The sequence below is a fragment of the Triturus cristatus genome, chromosome 11 (genome assembly GCF_964204655.1).
Source record: "Triturus cristatus chromosome 11, aTriCri1.1, whole genome shotgun sequence".
NCBI classification, from domain to species: Eukaryota; Metazoa; Chordata; class Amphibia; order Caudata; family Salamandridae; genus Triturus; species Triturus cristatus.
Window position 1 is genome coordinate 397,415,907 of NC_140594.1, and position 18,323 is coordinate 397,434,229.

General features: G+C 43.8%; 1 protein-coding gene across 6 annotated transcripts in view; it reads left to right on the plus strand.

Moving 5' to 3' along the window:
• PAX8 (paired box 8) overlaps positions 1-18,323 on the plus strand; it is a 133,431-nt gene that overhangs the window by 57,184 nt on the left and 57,924 nt on the right. For 4 of the 6 annotated variants that reach the window (XM_085635370.1, XM_085635372.1, XM_085635374.1 and 1 more), the window contains exons 4-9: positions 6,837-7,002; positions 8,681-8,881; positions 9,557-9,645; positions 10,672-10,797; positions 12,836-13,011; positions 16,006-16,126. In XM_085635370.1, the coding sequence (XP_085491496.1) occupies positions 6,837-7,002; positions 8,681-8,881; positions 9,557-9,645; positions 10,672-10,797; positions 12,836-13,011; positions 16,006-16,126 (879 nt within the window). The remainder of the gene's footprint in view (positions 1-6,836; positions 7,003-8,680; positions 8,882-9,556; positions 9,646-10,671; positions 10,798-12,835; positions 13,012-16,005; positions 16,127-18,323) is intronic. The other 2 variants (XM_085635371.1, XM_085635373.1) reach the window with 1 other exon arrangement.

Here is an 18,323-nt window from a genome sequence, read left to right on the forward strand (position 1 = left end):
CAAAGCACACTACATCACAATACATTATTCATCTTACACCCAGCGTCCTCTCCTTTTACTCTTTGGCCTTAAGTTTATCTTTGACCATGTACAGTACTCCGCAGCCTTTTGGCTAGGTTCGGGCGATAGAAACACCATATACGTACATTGCTCAATGCCTTGGCTGTGTGAAAGGGCCAGTTTGGGGGTATCTTAGGATAGTTAAGCATTGATACCTGGTTTACGTGGCTGTGGCAGTTCTGGTGTAGGCCCATTAGCAGAGGGTGGTGAAGAGCATTCAGATATATCTGGCCGATGATGCTGAAGGTCAAAGTTTCTGAAGGAAAAGCCAGTGTGGGGGAGTGGGAGAGAGTAGACAGGTAGGAGTAAATGCTGCAGGAAAACAGATCACATCTTTTTTTGTCGCATTCACCGCGAGTGAGCAGATGGTTCACTGCTGTGAGGTGGGGTGAAGGTTGCGATTGATGAGGTGTGGGCCTTATTAACACGTAGATAATAAGAGAATCCATAATGCGAATAGGATGTCACTGAGAGAGGTGGTGTACGGGGAGAAATGAGAAGGACCCAGGACTGGGTCATGGAGGACACTGATGTGTTAAGGAGTTGGTAAGGAGAGTGAGAAGTGGAAGAGATGGCGAGTGAACATTAATAGGAATAAGACGAGAACCATTAGAGGGTGGAGTCAGTGACACCGCGGGTTACAAGGGCTTAGAGTAACATGGTGTGGTCGACTGGTGAACACTGGGCTAGAGGCGAAGGTTAATGGGGATTTGAAACATTTTGTGTCAGTGCCCAAGTGCAAGGAATGGTTAAGAGTGAATGAAGAGTGACGTAAGGCTTGACAGGACACTAGACATAAAGGCTGGTGGTTTAATGGTTTGAGGCTTGAAGGTCTCGGATGTCGCACTTGATGGGTTGCAGATGTAAGAATTGTGGTACACTCTTTGGGAAATACGGGAGGCGGGGTAGAGAGATGTTCAGAGTGAATGGTTGAATGGAGGAGGTGAACTTTGAGGACCCTAGAAGAGGTGTTTGTGGAGGCTGTTATTTTAGATGAAAACTCCCTCATCTAGGGGCCCATGAAAGCAGTGTCAGGAACAAAACAATGAACAAGAATTAGTTCAACCTTTATATTTTCTTTACATTTCATTACCTGCCTTTCCCCTAGCCCTTCAGCAACAGGTGGTGAGGTGCTTAAGGAGGGACATGAGGTCATCCTGGGTTGTCAGTGTTACTGAGGTCAAAAAGTGCATGATGTCACTTCCGCTATCATTTTATTCATTTGATGCCTTTGCTTTTCAGAGGTATAAATTAGAATGCTGTTGTGTTGCATCTTTGAGTAGGTAGTGGGGGCCCTTCGCCTATTCCCGCCCCCACTGTTCTCCCAAGACTGCAGGTGTAGATTATTCAAATGAAGCTATTACTGGAGTTCAAAGGTTTTTGGAGATACTTTCTAGTGCAGGACTGACCAATTTCTTGAAACTTCCAGGTTAATTGAATTCTAAGATAAAGTTCCTCTATCATTTCTCAAAGTAAAATGTAATGGGTAGCCATTGAGAATACCTTGGATGCTTTGGAGGCCCTTATGTGTTTGAGTATACATTCAGAGTACAGAGCGCCACAGATTTTTAAACAAAAGCTAACTTCTCCAATGGCCACTTCTTGGGCTAATGTCTCCTAAGGGTGGCACCTTTGCAAGGCCACAAGCATTTGCTTGTCAGCCTTGACAGGCATAGCCTTTATCTCAGCTCGTCCGGTGTCATGTGATTGACAGTGTCCCAGCCCAATCAGATATGGAGAATTACAATCCTGCCATATACACACGTATACACTTCCGCCTCCTGCTGCATGTAGGGCTTAAATGCCACAATACCCTTAGCTAAAGTTCTAGCAATTTCCGTCGTCCATTGTTGTGTCAGGAGATGCACGGACAGCACTTCATCTGGTCCCCCTCTTTGCGTCTCCCGCCTCCGCCCAAACCCCGTTTAATTCCCGCCACGGCTGAACAAATTCTGAATGGAGGCGGGGATTGGAGGCCATCACTGAAAGGATGCTGAGGGTTCGGGATGAGCGCCTAGTGGCCTGGGGGTTGTGGCTGGCGGGGGGCAGAGAGGCTGCCTGGTACAATGGGCGGAGGGGAGGTGGGGGGAGTTCATGCACACAAAGTCAGTGGAAGGGAGGGGGGGGGGGGCTTTTCTAATACCAACCGGGGAAAAATAAATGGAGATGAGGGGGATGAACAAATTAGCTTTAATGGTCTCGGCGCCATTACAGAAATAACCGCGGAATTGGATGTGCCCGTGAGGGGGGCACGGGTGGGGTGGCGGGGGTTCGCGCCAAGGCAATCAGGGCGCCGTAAACTAAACCGGAGAGGAGGGAAGCTACGGAACACAGGGAGGGGTAGGAAGGAGGCGAAGGGTACGGGATAGGGGCTACTAGGCGAGGGGACAGGATATGTGGATAGAGAGTATAAGTTAACATAGGAAGGGTCGACGAATGGTGGAGGGTGCAGAACAGAAGGAACAGAGAAAGACCCTTGGCTCTGGATTTGATGACCAAGGGCTGAAAGCAGGGCACACGTTCTAAGAAAAAAGAAGTTGGGGGACTAACTAAGTTGGCAGTATGTAAATGACATCACAGCACATGACATCACAGAACTTGGAATCACAGGAAGTGGTATCACAACCCATGATCTCACAGGAAGTGACGTCTCAAGAAGTGACACCATCTCTTAAGACTCCATACGCATATTTCGCAAGACGAAACTCCAGCGCGAAATCTGGGCCTCAACTTATTCATTCAGTTCTTAAAACTCTGGACTAAAGAGATTGGCAACAAGGTGAAACCTGGTAGTTAATCTGTTCAGCTTATTAGTTGCAAATTCTGCATTTTAAAATATCTAATCGGGTTAAGGCACCTGCAGCATAGATCTCTGTGAGCCAAGTAAATAAATGTGATCCTTGTATAGCGCACTACTCACCCGCAAGGGTCTCAAGGCGCTTGTACGAATACCGCTGTGGAACCCATCCTGGCTTTCCGTGAGGCGTCCACTCCTGGGCACCCCCAAGGTGGAGGCCAGGCATCCTTAGCGTTGTGGGGGCCGTTGTGGAGATTAAGCAAGCTATTGCCCAGAGTTGCAGAGTGGGACTCCATGATTGGAATAGGCACCGAGGCGAGAATTATCAGGTCCGTGGAATTTTTTAGCCCAAGACCCGCTGAGGCGGGGTCCCGGGCTAGACCTCTGCATCAGGGTCTGCCGCTCTAATAATTGAGCCACACTTCTTCACGTAAACCTCAGAGAATAATAATAATGGTAAGGTACCTCTCGAGGTTACCGCATTTGCTAGAGAGGTTTTTGTTTTGCCTAGTCCCCATTTTGAATCAGTGTAGGGGGTTAATAGATCTCCTTCTAAGCCCACCATGTAACATGCAAATGACAGATTTGTATTTTATGTAGATAGGTAAGTGGACCAATGCTTTTAACAAAGGGATCCTTTTGTTACTTACAGTTCATAAATTGTAATCCTTATAATATAACACATCCTGTACATTAATTTAAACGCTTATGATTTATTGTCAATGTATAAAGTGTAAATGTGGTGTAAAGCGTTCTGACAACCTACATTGGGTTCAGTAGCCCTAGAAGAGAAATAAAACAAAATAGTGGTTTTTAAATTGTTATTTGTGCAAATATTGGGACACACTAACACAGCTGACATTCTTACAGTGCATGCATATCTCTCATATGCAGGGGCTGAACAAAGTCAAAAGCATGTCTCTAAGTATATGTGAAATAATTGCAAGCTGTGTGCCTTTGTTTCTCCTCCATTGCATTTGCATCTAAGTCTGAGGCTCCAGATAGCTCCCACCCAGGATATACGAACAAAAGGAGGCCTGATGCCCCCTTAAATTCGGCCTTTGTTTTGGGCCCAGCTGGTATTTAAATCACAAAGCCCCCTTGCACCTGCAATGAAAGCAGACAACATGCAGGACCTCCTAAATGTGTCCCAGTGTCTGAAAATTACACCGGGACAAGTTCAGCATTATTCAATGGGGCCCAGTTTCTTGGCAGGGGGGACAGCGTCCTCCCTGCGATAAGAGTAGGGAGATGCCCATGTGCACTCCCGACTTGTGCCCTGGCTGAAAGGAACCAAGGGGTGGAATGGAATGAACAAGATGAAGGTAGGAATTTGGATTTGGAGTTCAACCAAAGCAGTCAAACTTTATTTATAGGAAGACTGTTCAAACTAATACACTTACCACAGGTTTTTGTCCCAACCACCTCTGCCTGCCTCATCCACTCCCATCCTAGGCCATTGACACCCTCCCATGGACACCAACATAATTTCAAGCAGCGTGAAGGGCTTCAACCACAAATCTTTTTGGAAGACGTTCAGTGCTGTAGATATGTGTAATCTAAATACAATGGAATGGGGATCTTTCTCCTTCAAAGGCATCAACAGCAACTCTGCGTCTGAAGCGTTGTGCGCACTTCTAGATGCCTCGCCTTGGCATTTGTAGGACTATGTTTGGTTCTTCTGGCGTACTGTGTCCAATTCTGGAAGCCTTGTCTTAAAGATTTTCGCTTGGATAGACTGCACCAGGGGTCTTGTCTCCACATCAGTAGGCCATATATGGGACATTGTGCACACATCCGTAGATCACTTGACATACTTCGTCAAATTCTGCAGGAGACAGATTGTGTCCACTGCTAGAGGCCACATTAGGAGTTTTATCTTAATCTCTGGAGATCATCAATAGAGTTATGTGGCCAGTACAGGAGGCCGTGTCTTCAGCCTTATGTTCAGTATAGGAGGCCGCAGTCTAAGAGTCATTTTTAGCTCTGGAGGACATGTCTAGAGTATTAAGTAGAGTTCTGGCAGACACGTCTGGCGCACTGAGTCCACGGAGAATTATTTTGAGTTCTGGAGGACATTCATTGTAAGTACAGTTCCGCAGCACACATCTGGAGTTTCTAACCCCGTTGGGGAGCTCAAACTAGAGATCGAACGCAGAGTATTGTGCCAAGTTCCAGATGCCTCTTATATATGAGACCACATCTCCTGAAGTTCAAGGTGTCTTGGTGAAATTACAAAGATGACCCAGTGGGGTTTTATAAACAACAAATCCTAAATAATCTAACTGTGTGAATCAGAGATGTATTGAGATTGAAGTATAAGATTCGCAACCCTAAATGACACAGCGTGAGTTTGAAGGAGGAGTTGGCAATCAGGGGATCTCCGGAGACAGATGGCAAAACTTTATTTTACCAAGGAGTGGAAGCACCCTAAACTCACTAAGTGGTTTAAAAAGTGCCCGAAACAGGTGGATAACCAGTACTGAGTAGGACTATGAAGGGCCTGTGTGCCTGGAGTAGTTGGGGACTAGGCTCAAGGGATACACCTAGCGCAGTCCACCTGCCCTCAAATTCTATTTTAGGTTCATTCTCATAACTAGAATCAGTCACTTCCTGGAGGGGAAGGGGGGGGCAGGCAGAGGATGTGGAGAAATGTTCTTATTGGGGATGTTGTAATTACTGGACTTTATTTAAAATTGATGCATTACTTAAAATTACGTTCTATACAATTAATGTGTTGGAATTGCATCACAGCCCGTAGCAACATGCCTATCCTATGTGTAAAATTCATACCTGGGTAGCCCAGCTACCTCTACCACAGTTTGTCTATCCTATGCACCCATACCTGGGCAGTCCCCGTTACCTCTAGCACGGCTTGTCTATGCTACGTGCCATTCATAGCTGGGCAGTCCTAGCTACCTCCACCACAGTTTGTCTATCCTATGAACCCATACCTGGGCAGTCCCAGTTACCTCTAGTATGGATTGTCTACGCTATGGCTAACCCCAGCTACCACTTGCACTGCCTGTCTGTCCTATGTGTCAATGGTACCTAGGTCACCCAAGGTACCTCTTGCGCCTCATGTCTATCCTGTGTATCTAGCAATTTTAGCTACCTCTAGTGCTGTTTGTGTATCCTATGTTTCATCCGTACCTGGGTATTCCAGTTACCTCTAGCACGGCTTTTATAGTGGATGTGTCAATCACACCTGGGTAGTCCCAGCTACGTCTAGCACTTCTTGTCTGTCCCATGTGTCAATCACACCTGGGTAATCCCAGCTACCTGTAGCACTGCTTGCCTGTCCTATGTGTCAATCTTCTCTGGGTAATCCCTCCTATCTCTAGCATTGCTTGTCTAACCTATGCTTCATTCATATGTATCAGTAGTATTTCTTTATAATCACAACTATCTCTAGCACTGCTCATATATGTTATGTTTACGTACCTAGGTAATCTTATCTATGTGTAGCATGTCCACTATATCTTATGCTCTGTCTCTACCTAGAAGGTTTTAGCTAGCTAGCTAGCTGTACCTCTGCTTGTGTATCCTATGCGTCCTCCATGTCTGGGTAAACCCAGCTATCTCTACCATTGCTTGTCTATCCTGTCTGTTGTCCTTGCCTGGATAATGTCAGCTTCCTGTAGCATCGCTTGTCTAACCTATGTGGCATTTATGCCTGGGTAATCCCAATTAACTGTTACATTGCTTGTCTATTTTATGCACCATACACACCTGGGTATCTTTGTCCAGCACGTCTGGTATATCCAAGGTGTCATCCGTTTACTTGGGCAATCGTAGCTATGTCTGTCGCTGCTTTTGTACCCTAGGTTTCATCAATATATAGTGAATCTCAGCTATCTTTAACATTATCTGTTTCATCCAATGTGTCCTCCATGTCCAGCAGCCTCTGCTAAGCCCAGATGTGACTGTTAATCAAATATACGCTAACACTAGTCTTTATCTTTACCCTCTTTCATAGGTCATGGGGGTTTGAACCAGCTGGGAGGGGCCTTTGTGAATGGACGCCCCCTTCCAGAAGTGGTCCGGCAGCGTATAGTGGACCTGGCACACCAGGGTGTGCGGCCGTGCGACATCTCGCGCCAGCTTCGAGTCAGCCACGGCTGTGTCAGCAAAATACTGGGCAGGTAAGAGACGAATACTAGACACTATTTTGGTGTACCAGAACCCTACAAAAACACTCTCTTAGAGTGTCAAAAAGTATTGGAAAAGTATTAAAACTTGCAGGGAACTTCTAAAGGATTTATAACACTAGTTAGGTGTCAGGAGACTAACTAAAGACTTCTAAGAGATTATAAATGATGCTAAGAAATGAGTAGAGAACAAACAGTATTAAAAGACTACTAAGGGCCTTATTCACAAAGGTCAACTTACACTTTTCTGTACGTTTACAATTTTTGGGTATTCAATAACGAGTAGTATCTTTACGAGTGCAGAGTCTCTGCACATAAAAAGATAGGACTGTCCTATTACACAAACGTGTAACAGGCCCTAAGTTTACTAGGAGGCTGGTAAGAATAAACTAGAACTGCCAAAAGATTTTTTTAAAGATTGTTGATCTATCCATTTGTATGTGAAGTTTTTGTTTAGCACAAACACAGTTCAGAAGCAACAAAGTACTGAACTATTAAGAGATTGCTATAAGGATTACTGCATCTATAATGAGACTGTCAGACTCTGAGACCTTCATGACAAGTGCGCCGATAATTACTGTGTATGGTAACTCCTGTTACCGCACATATTACTTATGACGTTTTTATTACACCTGGTATGTATGAATGCCTAGTTAAATTTTGGAAGGTCCAACCTTCCTGGATTTAAAGGTAGAGAAATGCCAAGCCGTTACTGGGACATGAGGATTTTGGTGTGGTAAGCATGCTATGCTCCAGTTCACGAGTACACTCGTAAAAAGCAAAAATATCACATCCAATACATTGCGCAACACCTCAGTGTCAGATTTTATTGATGCAAGAATTATTGCATCAAAAACCAGGCCACTAGCAGTGACGGCATTAGCAGTCTGGCTGGACTGGCTATATGAGATACAGGGAAAACGTCTGGTAGGTTAGAGACCAGTGTATTCCTTTCAGTGCTTTGTAGACTGAGGGTTCCCCAGTTCATCCAACCAAAAATGGAGCCCTAGAGCAACGGCTCATTATTTTTAACTGGCCATCTATATGAACTGCTGTGTTAGAGAAATAATGCAAAATCCCGAGGTACTGGAGCAGTCATTTTTAATATTTTCTGTTAAACTTTCAGCTCTTTGCCATTATACATGGGACATTGTGTGTACAGTTATTAACTTGTCCTGCTTAAAAAAATATTTTTGGGGGGTACAATTATCACAAGATCTCTTTGGAATGGCCAGGCATTTTTGCTGCTCTTATTCGGTCTAGCAAATTGTTAATATTAAAATGTGTTCTCTGTCTACATTAGCTCCCAGTCAAGTCCTGCTTAGTACCACTGCTACAGGAATAACTGAGCAATTACTGAAAGGCTGACAAAATAAGATTTACAGATACCATTAAGGGTATACAAGGAAATGCGGGTTATACCCTTTTATACCACTAGGCGTCTCTGAGAGAAATTGCATTGTGGGGGCTCTTTGGCGCTCATATCAAGTTATTAGTGCCCCAATCCAGGGCACTCCCTGGAGTGCAGTCTTACATAGACTTGCAGGCCTTAAAGGCTGCAGTGACTCTTTCTTTCACATCTGATGTTCCACCAGAGTTTCCGAGGGCACTCAACCCTATTCTGCCCATGGAGGGTTCTGTACTGAGTATGATACTCTTTTCTCTATTGGAGTAGGTACTACGAGACTGGAAGTATACGGCCAGGCGTGATTGGTGGTTCCAAGCCAAAGGTGGCAACCCCTAAAGTTGTGGAGAAGATTGGTGACTACAAACGGCAGAATCCCACAATGTTTGCCTGGGAGATCCGAGACCGGCTGCTGGCGGAAGGGGTCTGCGATAACGACACTGTGCCCAGCGTCAGCTCAATCAACAGGTCAGACCTGGAGACAGTAGTAAAACTCACAAACCAAACTCTCACAGCATACCCAAGTCTGGGTATCAACCCATTACACCAAATACAGGACATATAAGGCATGCATGACCTTTGGAAATGCAGGTACTTCACTCACAGCACAGGCAAACTCAGTTATCGAGCCCTCAAGACAAGTGCAAACAGATCAACCACTCATTGTCCAAGCCATCATAGACAACATCTCGTGTCATATGCACAATCGACTCAAAGTCTCAAGCATGTGAAAACAGAGATCAACCGTCTTGCAATGCGAACATGAAGACCAACTTCTTATTGCACTCATGGCATATGCAGACACGTCAATCTCTCTTAGCATAGGTAAACATAGTCAAAAGTCTCAGCATGTTGAAAAACAGAAGCAATCCCCCCCTGATAAATGCAAACACAGATTAACCAGACATTATGAGTAAACACAAAACAACTTCTCAAAACCTTTGATACTCAGAGACTAACACATCATCGCATGTGAAAAAACATAATTGCACGTGAAATACAGATCAACTCGTCACAGTACATGCAAAGAGATATAAAACACTAATCGTGTGTACAACATTTTCATAACCCATGCAAATAGAGTTCAACTTTCTTCATATGTTACAATTAATGTTCCTTTTCCTCTTGTATTTTTTACCTCAGGATCATCCGCACAAAGGTGCAACAGCCCTTTAACCTGCCGATGGACAACTGCGTGGGCTCCAAGGGTCTCAGTCCAGGTCACAATCTGAGTAAGTGACTCACGCAGCAGTGGGTTTTCAGACAAGTGGGCCCATAAATGTTTTCTACTATGGAGGGCAGGTCTGGTGATAGGCCTTGAGAATGTGTAACCCCTGGCCTAGTGGTGGGCAGCCATCGACCTCTTCCGTGTTCTTTTTCTGCCTTCGTCAGTGGGCATTTACCCACACTCACAGTGTGACCTCAACCCATCAGTATGCTCGTTCTGTCTTAGTTTGCTTATTCCAAAAGACTTCCATGGACTTTTAATCTGAACTAAGGTTCAGAGCCAATGGTAAACGCACACTGGCTATATGTCATGATTATATTAAACACCCAGATATAGAACATGTTTTTACATTGCAGGTACACTTTATGCCCAGCTGAGTTAATATTAGCTTTATGTCTCTTATGCTTCAGAGGTTTTGATAAACGTTCACTGACCCCCCCGTAAAGCAACTTCTCAAAAGCTCTATGTGGTTATGAGGAAGATTCTCTGGGTTTCTATAGATCAAATTCTCCATGTGCTTCTAAAGCCTTTAGGAGAGTACTTGGCACCCGTGGACGGAATTTCACCGTGTTCTCTGAGAGAGCTTCAGTGTTGCCCCTTGGACAGAATGCCTCCCCATGCTCGTAGCGGCTGTGGAAAGAGGCTTGCTGAACCCTGTGTAGAGAATTCCTACACATGGCCTAACCTAACTCTTGATCTCAGAATGGACCAGTGATCCAGTTCTCAGACGAATGGATTCTCAATTTTTTTAATGTTGGTCTTGCCGCTATGAAATTATCTTCCAATTAATTTTGACCATATTTAAGGGGATTGTTTAAGAAAGAAATTATAAATACACTTTACCTATTTGTATCTGTCTATTTTCCTTTTACTATGTGAAGCGTTAACTGTTTATATTTTGCTTAGTTTGGATAAAATGTATTTATTTTGTTGTTATGTTACTCAGCTCTCACTTGCTTTGGCCAAGTGGGCACCATTGAACGAAATGAAATAAAAATTAAATGCTAAATATAGATTCTTTTCTTCAAAGTTCCGAGCTCTGCAGTCACCCCGCCCGAGTCCCCGCAGTCTGACTCGCTGGGATCCACCTACTCGATCAACGGGCTTCTTGGCATTGTCCCCTCATCTGGTGACGGCAAACGCAAAATGGACGACAGTGAGTCTTTGGTCTTGATATGGGTTTGTTATTAATGGGTGCCTCACACCAGTTTTACCTTTTCACTCTATGATTCTTCACTGATCCCAGGTGGCTTTATTCAGAAATATGTGGTCAGCTGCTTGTCCTGCTCAGTACTGGCAATTCTATAGGATGAAGAGATAAGTCAGTAAAGCCTTCTCTGCATAGCTTTAGGCACATTCGAATATTACTCAAAGCATCTTCTCACTACATATACTTGGTGTGGTAGGGTCAGAGAGCTATGACGGGGCTGGCTAAATATATGAGACTCTACCTTGGGTCGGAAGCAGAGATGAGCGGGCTATACATCACACTAGTCACCGGAAGTGAGAAGGCAAGAAGTTGTTTGTTAAATACCACAGATCACCTAATTCTATAGGGCATGGATAGGACATGTACAAAATTACACAAAAGACCTCAGGTCTGACTTTGTCTAAGTGGAAGGTCCATATTTCGTGTGTCACCTGGGATCCAAGGGCAGCAAGGCTCCACATTTCCTTGAAAGCCTGCCATGGTCTTCCTTGCACAGCAGGCACCACCACCCCAAGGATTCAAGACTCTCTCCTCCTGAAAAGCAGGTCCAGCTCTTCCTTGGGGGCAGACCTCACCTTCTCCTAGGAAAGAGGCCCTGTTCTTGCTGGGGCATTAACCCTGCCTTATCAAACAACACCGATTGGTTAGAGGGTCGCAGGGAAATTTAGAGACCAGCACGGACACATCCCCTACTTACTTAATGTATACCAACAAAAAGTCCACGGGTCTTTACAAAAGTAAAACTTACACTAACCCAACAAAATGTTCAAGAAAGAAGTCCTCACAAAAATGACGGAGTCCCATCACCCACCGAAGTGGCATGCTTCATCATCTGGGGCCTCCTCTTAAAATCACCTAGTGCCGTTAAGGAGCTACAACTCCTTGTCAGTGTCAATAAGAGGAGCTCGCGGATGTTTTGAGGTTTATCAGGAGGACTGAATCTCCAAATAGACAAGGAAGCTACCTAGCGTGTGGTGAAGTATAATGTGGAAAATGTGCAGTGTGGATGACCTGTGATTTAAAATTAACTACCCAGAGAAAAATAAATTTATTCAGTATCCCTGGGTGTTAACATAAAAAACATGAAAGCATATACTCGCTAAATCTCCGAGTGCATCAATATCATGAAGCGGTCTACATGTTTCAGCCAACTGTGATCAAAAAAGTGTAATCGTGGCTTTCTTCAGGACCATATAACAATACTACTGCAGCTAGAGTAAATCAAATGTGAATTAATCCCAAGACCAGGAACGATAAAACCAACTGGTGTACCTGTGTGTTCGTAAATGAACGATACTGCAGGAAGAATCAATCATCACCCGCACCAAATCGGGGATTCACATTTGACTTACTCTAGCTGCAGTAGTATCGTTATATGATCCTGAAGAAAGCCACGATTACACTTTTTTTATCACATATGGCTGAAACAGTAGACCGCTTCATGATATTGATGCACTCGGAGATTTACCGAGTATATGCTTTCATGTTTTTTATGTTAACACCCAGGGATACTGAATACATTTATTTTTCTCTGGGTAGTTAATTTTAAATCACTGGTCATCCACACTGCACCTTTTCCACATTATACTTCACCACACGCTAGGTAGCTTCCTTGTCTATTTGGAGATTCAGTCCTCCTGATACACCTCAAAACATCCGCGAGCTCCTCCTATTGACACTGGCAAGGAGTTGTAGCTCCGTAACGGCACTAGGTGCGGTTAAGAGGAGGCCCCAGATGATGAAGCATGCCACTTCGGTGGGTGATGGGACTCTGTCCTTTTTGTGAGGACTTCTTTCTTGAACATTTTGTTGGGTTAGTGTCAGTTTTACTTTTGTATTAACCCTGCCTTGCCATGGATGAAAGCTGTGTCAGCAGGAACACAAGCCCTATCCCTTGTCACAAACCTCTCTCCCCCGATCCTTACTCCTACTCATAATGTTTTTATCCCAAAGCAACAACCAGTATATTTGGCCTTATTTGCAGGTGACCAGGACAGCTGCCGACTCAGCCTCGACTCGCAGGGTAGCAGCGGAGTCTCCCGGAAACACCTGCGAACAGACGCCTTCAGCCAGCACCACCTTGAAGCCATGGAATGTCCCTTCGAGAGGCAACACTATCCAGAAGCATATGCCTCACCCAGCCATGCTAAAGGGGAGCAGGTGAGTGGGGGCTGCAAAACTGTCTTGAAGAGATGTACACAGACCAGTCAGCACCTAGCGGTACATTTTTACTTGGTCTGATTTAAGGTATTTTTATAGTGCATGCATAGATTTAAGGGGCAATTGAGTGTGGTACACATCACTGTCAGATGATTAACAGAACAAAGCATAGTATATAGCAAGGTCACGAGTGTCATGGCATACTGCAGTATAATACAGGGGGGATAGGCTGTGTCTAGCACAGAACGTAAATGAACAGAGTGAGGCATAACATATGACACCGTCGATACACTTAGCACAATAGAAAACATGGAGGACGAGGGTCTCGATAGCACTGAAGTTTAAGTAACGTCAGCCAAAACAAATGTTGCAACCCTAACACCGAACTCAAGGAAAGACATGGTGGAAGAGTTTATAGTAAACCCAGAAGTATTCTTAACTGAGTGATTCCCAGTACACGGCACAATCTTATGGTACTGCTGCTGCTGCCGGACAGGGTTTCTACACCGGAGGCTCATTTATGCCACAAGACCTAGCTCTTCTCCTTTTTGACGACAGATGTTCAAATTGGACTGAGGATCTTTGAATACTCACGCTTCATGAATGAAGATAGTGTCCAACAACAGTGACGTTTCTCAAATAACACATATTGCTGAACTCTGTTAACCGAGACATGACTCTGGCCATCTTACCTTTGCCCTGAAGAAGCCCTTGTGAAGGGTGAAACACATTGGCTGTTTGTGTACAAAGGACTCTCTGAAAATAATGACTTCCTACTAAACCTAATACGCCTGCGGAACATACTTTGTTTTGTATGCACTACAATTAGTTGCTCTTGTGTTTTGCCTCTCATCAATCTTTCTCAGTATTGATCATGGAGCATAGACAATGTTTGCTAAAAGGGTAAAAGGAAGGAGAAAATAATGACTTCCTACTAAACCTAATACGTCTGCGGAACATACTTTGTTTTGTATGCACTACAATTAGTTGCTCTTGTGTTTTGCCTCATCAATCTTTCTCAGTATTGATCATGGAGCATAGACAATGTTTGCTAAAAGGGTAAAAGGAAGGAGAAGTAGGTAGGAGTAGGCACTGGTGTTATGTTATATTGATTTGTATAGCACACTAATTACACGAGAGGGTGTCACAGACTATACAGAATCACAGGTGTGATGCAGCGACTGAGTGAATAGCTGGGGATGAGTGCCTTTCTGCATTGGATAGTGTTGTAAGTGTCACAAGTCAGGTAATAAGTGTGTGTCTCCATCCACTTCGGATTAAACTAGTAGCTAGTGTATTGGTGTTCAACTTAGGTCCAGGACGACTGGCTCCATGCCAGTTTTCAGGATATCGATATATGATAAACCTACATAAATTTAATTGGAACTTTTTGAAACAGTCAAAGGTTATTCTGAAAATCCAACACATATCTGACCTTCCAGGTCCAACCCTGGCCATGCCTTGCTCAGAGGACATAGGCCATGATCTTAAAGAGGAAACTGAACATGTGATAAACTGTCTGTGACTTCTTGCTCATGTGATGGCTGGAGGAAAGCTACAAGACAACAATGAAGTCTAGGGATTGTGTGTAACAAAAGTAATACACAGCCCTATCAGAGAGCCAGAACTAGTATTCTGTATTGATATGAGTGTTTGGGTTTTAACCACTGGTAGATAATGGACATAAGGCTTTGTGTTAGAGAAATACATTTGCCCAGAATATGGTTTTGTTGATTAAATCCTGAGATAAAGATGTATACTGATGCAGTGATATTTCTGGTTTAGCAAGGAGAAGCGGAATGGTTTCTATCAATTGTATGAACAGATTTGTTAAGAAGATGATGCATTGGGGGAGCAGTACATGGTGTGATCGGAGAGAATGTGGAGTTCGATCTGGACTAACACTGTGTATCTGAAAGGAAGGAACAATTTTATTTTAGAAACATGTAGTTATAGTCCTTTACTGGTGATAGTTAGGAACAAAGAGACACATATTTATTTTATCAGTCATTTGGAGGGCATCATCAGTTAACAAGGTGGTTGTTGCTTTTGTGATCCACCTGTGGAGCAATTTTGCCGGATAGGACTGAAGAATGTGGTGTCAATCGATGAATGTTTGAAGTGGTATTGCTATAGCTCTTACCAGTATTCTTCCTGGGAAGGAGATGTGGGTGGCCTGGAAGTAGTTGGAAAATTCACTGGTGTGAAGGTGGGTGTCTTCTTGAAGGGTAGTATCTAGACATTTTTCAGTGTGCAGTGTAATGCCCCTTTCATGAATAAAGAGCAATAAATAATGAAGAGGCCAATCTCTGTATTCTAATGATGGAACTTGATTTGTCTGAAAAAATCTTAAGCCATATCAAGAAACCTTGTGATATACAATGGACACTTGGGTAATCTTTGGGAAGCATGAGTCCTTCAAGAGAACGCTTTATACATTTATGGAAAGTTAAGGAATCTAAAGGAAAGTCTGGACAATCTAAGAAAATGCTTCAGCGAAGCAAGAGGATGCTAATATCTGAGAGAATGCTGGTGCTAACTATGGGGAAGTCTAAACCATCCAAGGAAGACTCTATCGCCATTAGGAAAAAATGATCAATTCTTCCAAATAATCCTCAAGCCATCAACGCAAGACGTTTTTCAGCTATCCAGTATGAAACTCAAGCAGTCCAAAATTAAGCGTGAGGCATTCAAAGAAAAAATGAGCAAGTCGTGGGGAAGCTCAACCCACTCAATGAAAGTAAAATCATGCTTATTGGATCAGAAAAGTTTATCGTTCAAGGTCTGAAGCTGGTTTTCACACCACTTTAAAGTCATTAACCTGGTGGATGAGCAGCTGATAGGAAGTAAAGATAGCAGAAGCCTTTTACATATCTCCATGTCCCCTTTTAACCCTTTTGAGGTTATTCCAGTGCATGCATCTTCATTCTGCAAATATATACCATATGTGTTTTACAAGATAGCTGATTGCTTTGATTTTTTCTTTATTTCCAGAGTTTGTATCCACTACCTCTACTCAACAGTGCAATGGATGATGGGAAACCGACTCTAACTCCTTCCAGCACCCCCCTTGGACGAAACCTGTCTGCGCACCAGGCCTATGCAGCTGTATCAGGTATGATGCTCCGGTGTGGTTCTGCTAGGGCCTAGGGCACAGTTAGGCAGCTCATTCGGGTTTTGACTCTCCAAGGGAAAGAGTAGTCAAGACGTCAAGGCTCGTTTTAGAAGTTGATGACAGTTTGGATCACACAGACACAGGATGATGCAAACTAACACCACCCATTAAAAGACTCTGCCCAGTCAGGGTTATAACTTTAACAAAGAAGGGGTCTTTATTTGCAACTAGATATGTTGGGTGAGTAAAAATCATGGCAGGTAGATCAAATTAGGAGGCACTAGCAGTTTCTGAGATAAAGCATCAAAATGTTTTATAGCCTTACATACTAAGATTGTATAGTCACAGTAGCATTGAAGACTATGGACAACCTTTTACTGCAGGCTGGGGATTGTTAGTACTGTACAATCTCTGGAAAGCTGTGCATCTCAGATCTTTTACTGTAGTCTTGTTTGCTAAATGAGTGTAGATGGGGGAAGCTTCATCTTTGGCCTAGTTTTGCGGTGGTTTGCAGTGCCATTGGTGTAAGGGGGCGAGCGTGGTGTCTTTGAACCATAGCTTCTGTGATATTAAAGCACAAAAACTCAAACATAAACTGGGATCCCCAAACAACAAAAAGGTAGATTTCTGTTTGGCAAGGAGAAAGTATCCCAGAGTCTAAATACCTACTTCTTGGTAAAGGGCCTCTGGGGAAACCGTAGTCAGTGACAAAGGGCAAAACGCACTGTTGGTGGACACCACTTTCTGTTCCAACTACTTTAAGATCAGTTTTTCAGGGTGCCACTGATACAAGGAAATAAAATCACATCCACAAGGAGCATACCGAGGTGAATCAAATGTATAGGCCTTTATTGCAGAGGTATTGCAGATGCCAATATTCAGTGGTGGCAGACTTCAGGATAGTAGAGCCTCTTATCTTCTATGTTGAACAGCAAAAGCCCACCTCACAATCCTATGCCTCATTCCAAACTGTGCAAAACTGTAACACAAAGTCCTGGCCCCAGTTAGATGTCTTCTGTGCGCTTGTCTGCAGAACCTCTTCGAATCTGAAAATAAATACAAAGAACTAGTTCTGGTGGGCCAGCTCTGATCTAGTTTAGGGGGCACAGGAGGGAACTATGGTCAATCGTATGATAAAATACAAACTTTGACCTCAAACAATGTTTCTGTAACATAGCATAATAAAGCAAAGATAGTAACTTCTTATCAAATGAACGAGCTATGTTAACGTATGGGGCAGCATTTGCAAAGTCTCTGAATTCCTCGTAACCGTAATGTCTATCTTACTCGGCTTTGCGTTTCACTAGGCAGCCAAGCAGACAGTTTTACAATAGTGAGCTACCAAGTAGAGACGAGTGATATTGGCTCTTTGGATTTAATGATGGAATACAGATTCTTCAAGTGTAACACTAGTTTACAAATAGTCTTTGCAAAACATAGCAAGAGCTAACAACGCAGAGGGAAGCTGAGATTGCTGATAAGGATGTGTAGATCTGGTTGTGGTTTTGAGAAGAAGAGAACGTTTTGGAGTAAAAAGACTTTTGCATTTTGTTTGATGTTTTTGTGTTGCTGTATTGCTCGCTCAGTGTTACAATAGAGCCTCCCTTGGCGCTTTGTAGTGGTTTGTGATTAGTGGAGGACAAAACGCGCCAGTATAAAAAAAACTCTGTATTTGGGATTTTCTGGTGCCTCAGGTATGCTCCAGGTCCCTGTTAAATTGTGGTCATGGGTAGGGGATACCCATTTCCGCAACACGCATGAACCTTAAATTCTAGTGGTCAAAGTCGAGATATTCTTGTGCCCAAGGTCTACCTTGTGTCTCTGGCACCTGGCATTCAGTGTTAAAGGCTTCATGGCTATGATTAGGGTTTTTATGAGGCACAGGGAACCTTGCATTTCAATATGGGGTGGGGGAATGGGGTGGCAGTCACAGTTTGCTATCAGTGGATCTGTCGCAATGGTTACTGATTGCTAGACTTCGAGTCAACACGGGCATGGTCGCTAGAAAGACTTTCCGTGCACAGCATAATCCGACTGATACTGGACCATTGGTCAAAGTACCTCAGACAGTCCGACCTATTTAGGACAGATGTTCATTCACAGTTTTTCCTTGTTTGAAGCCACCAGCCAATGCCTGGAGGCCCTGAGCAGGAAAACAAAGACATGACTCCCATGCGCTAAACGAAAACTCACCACG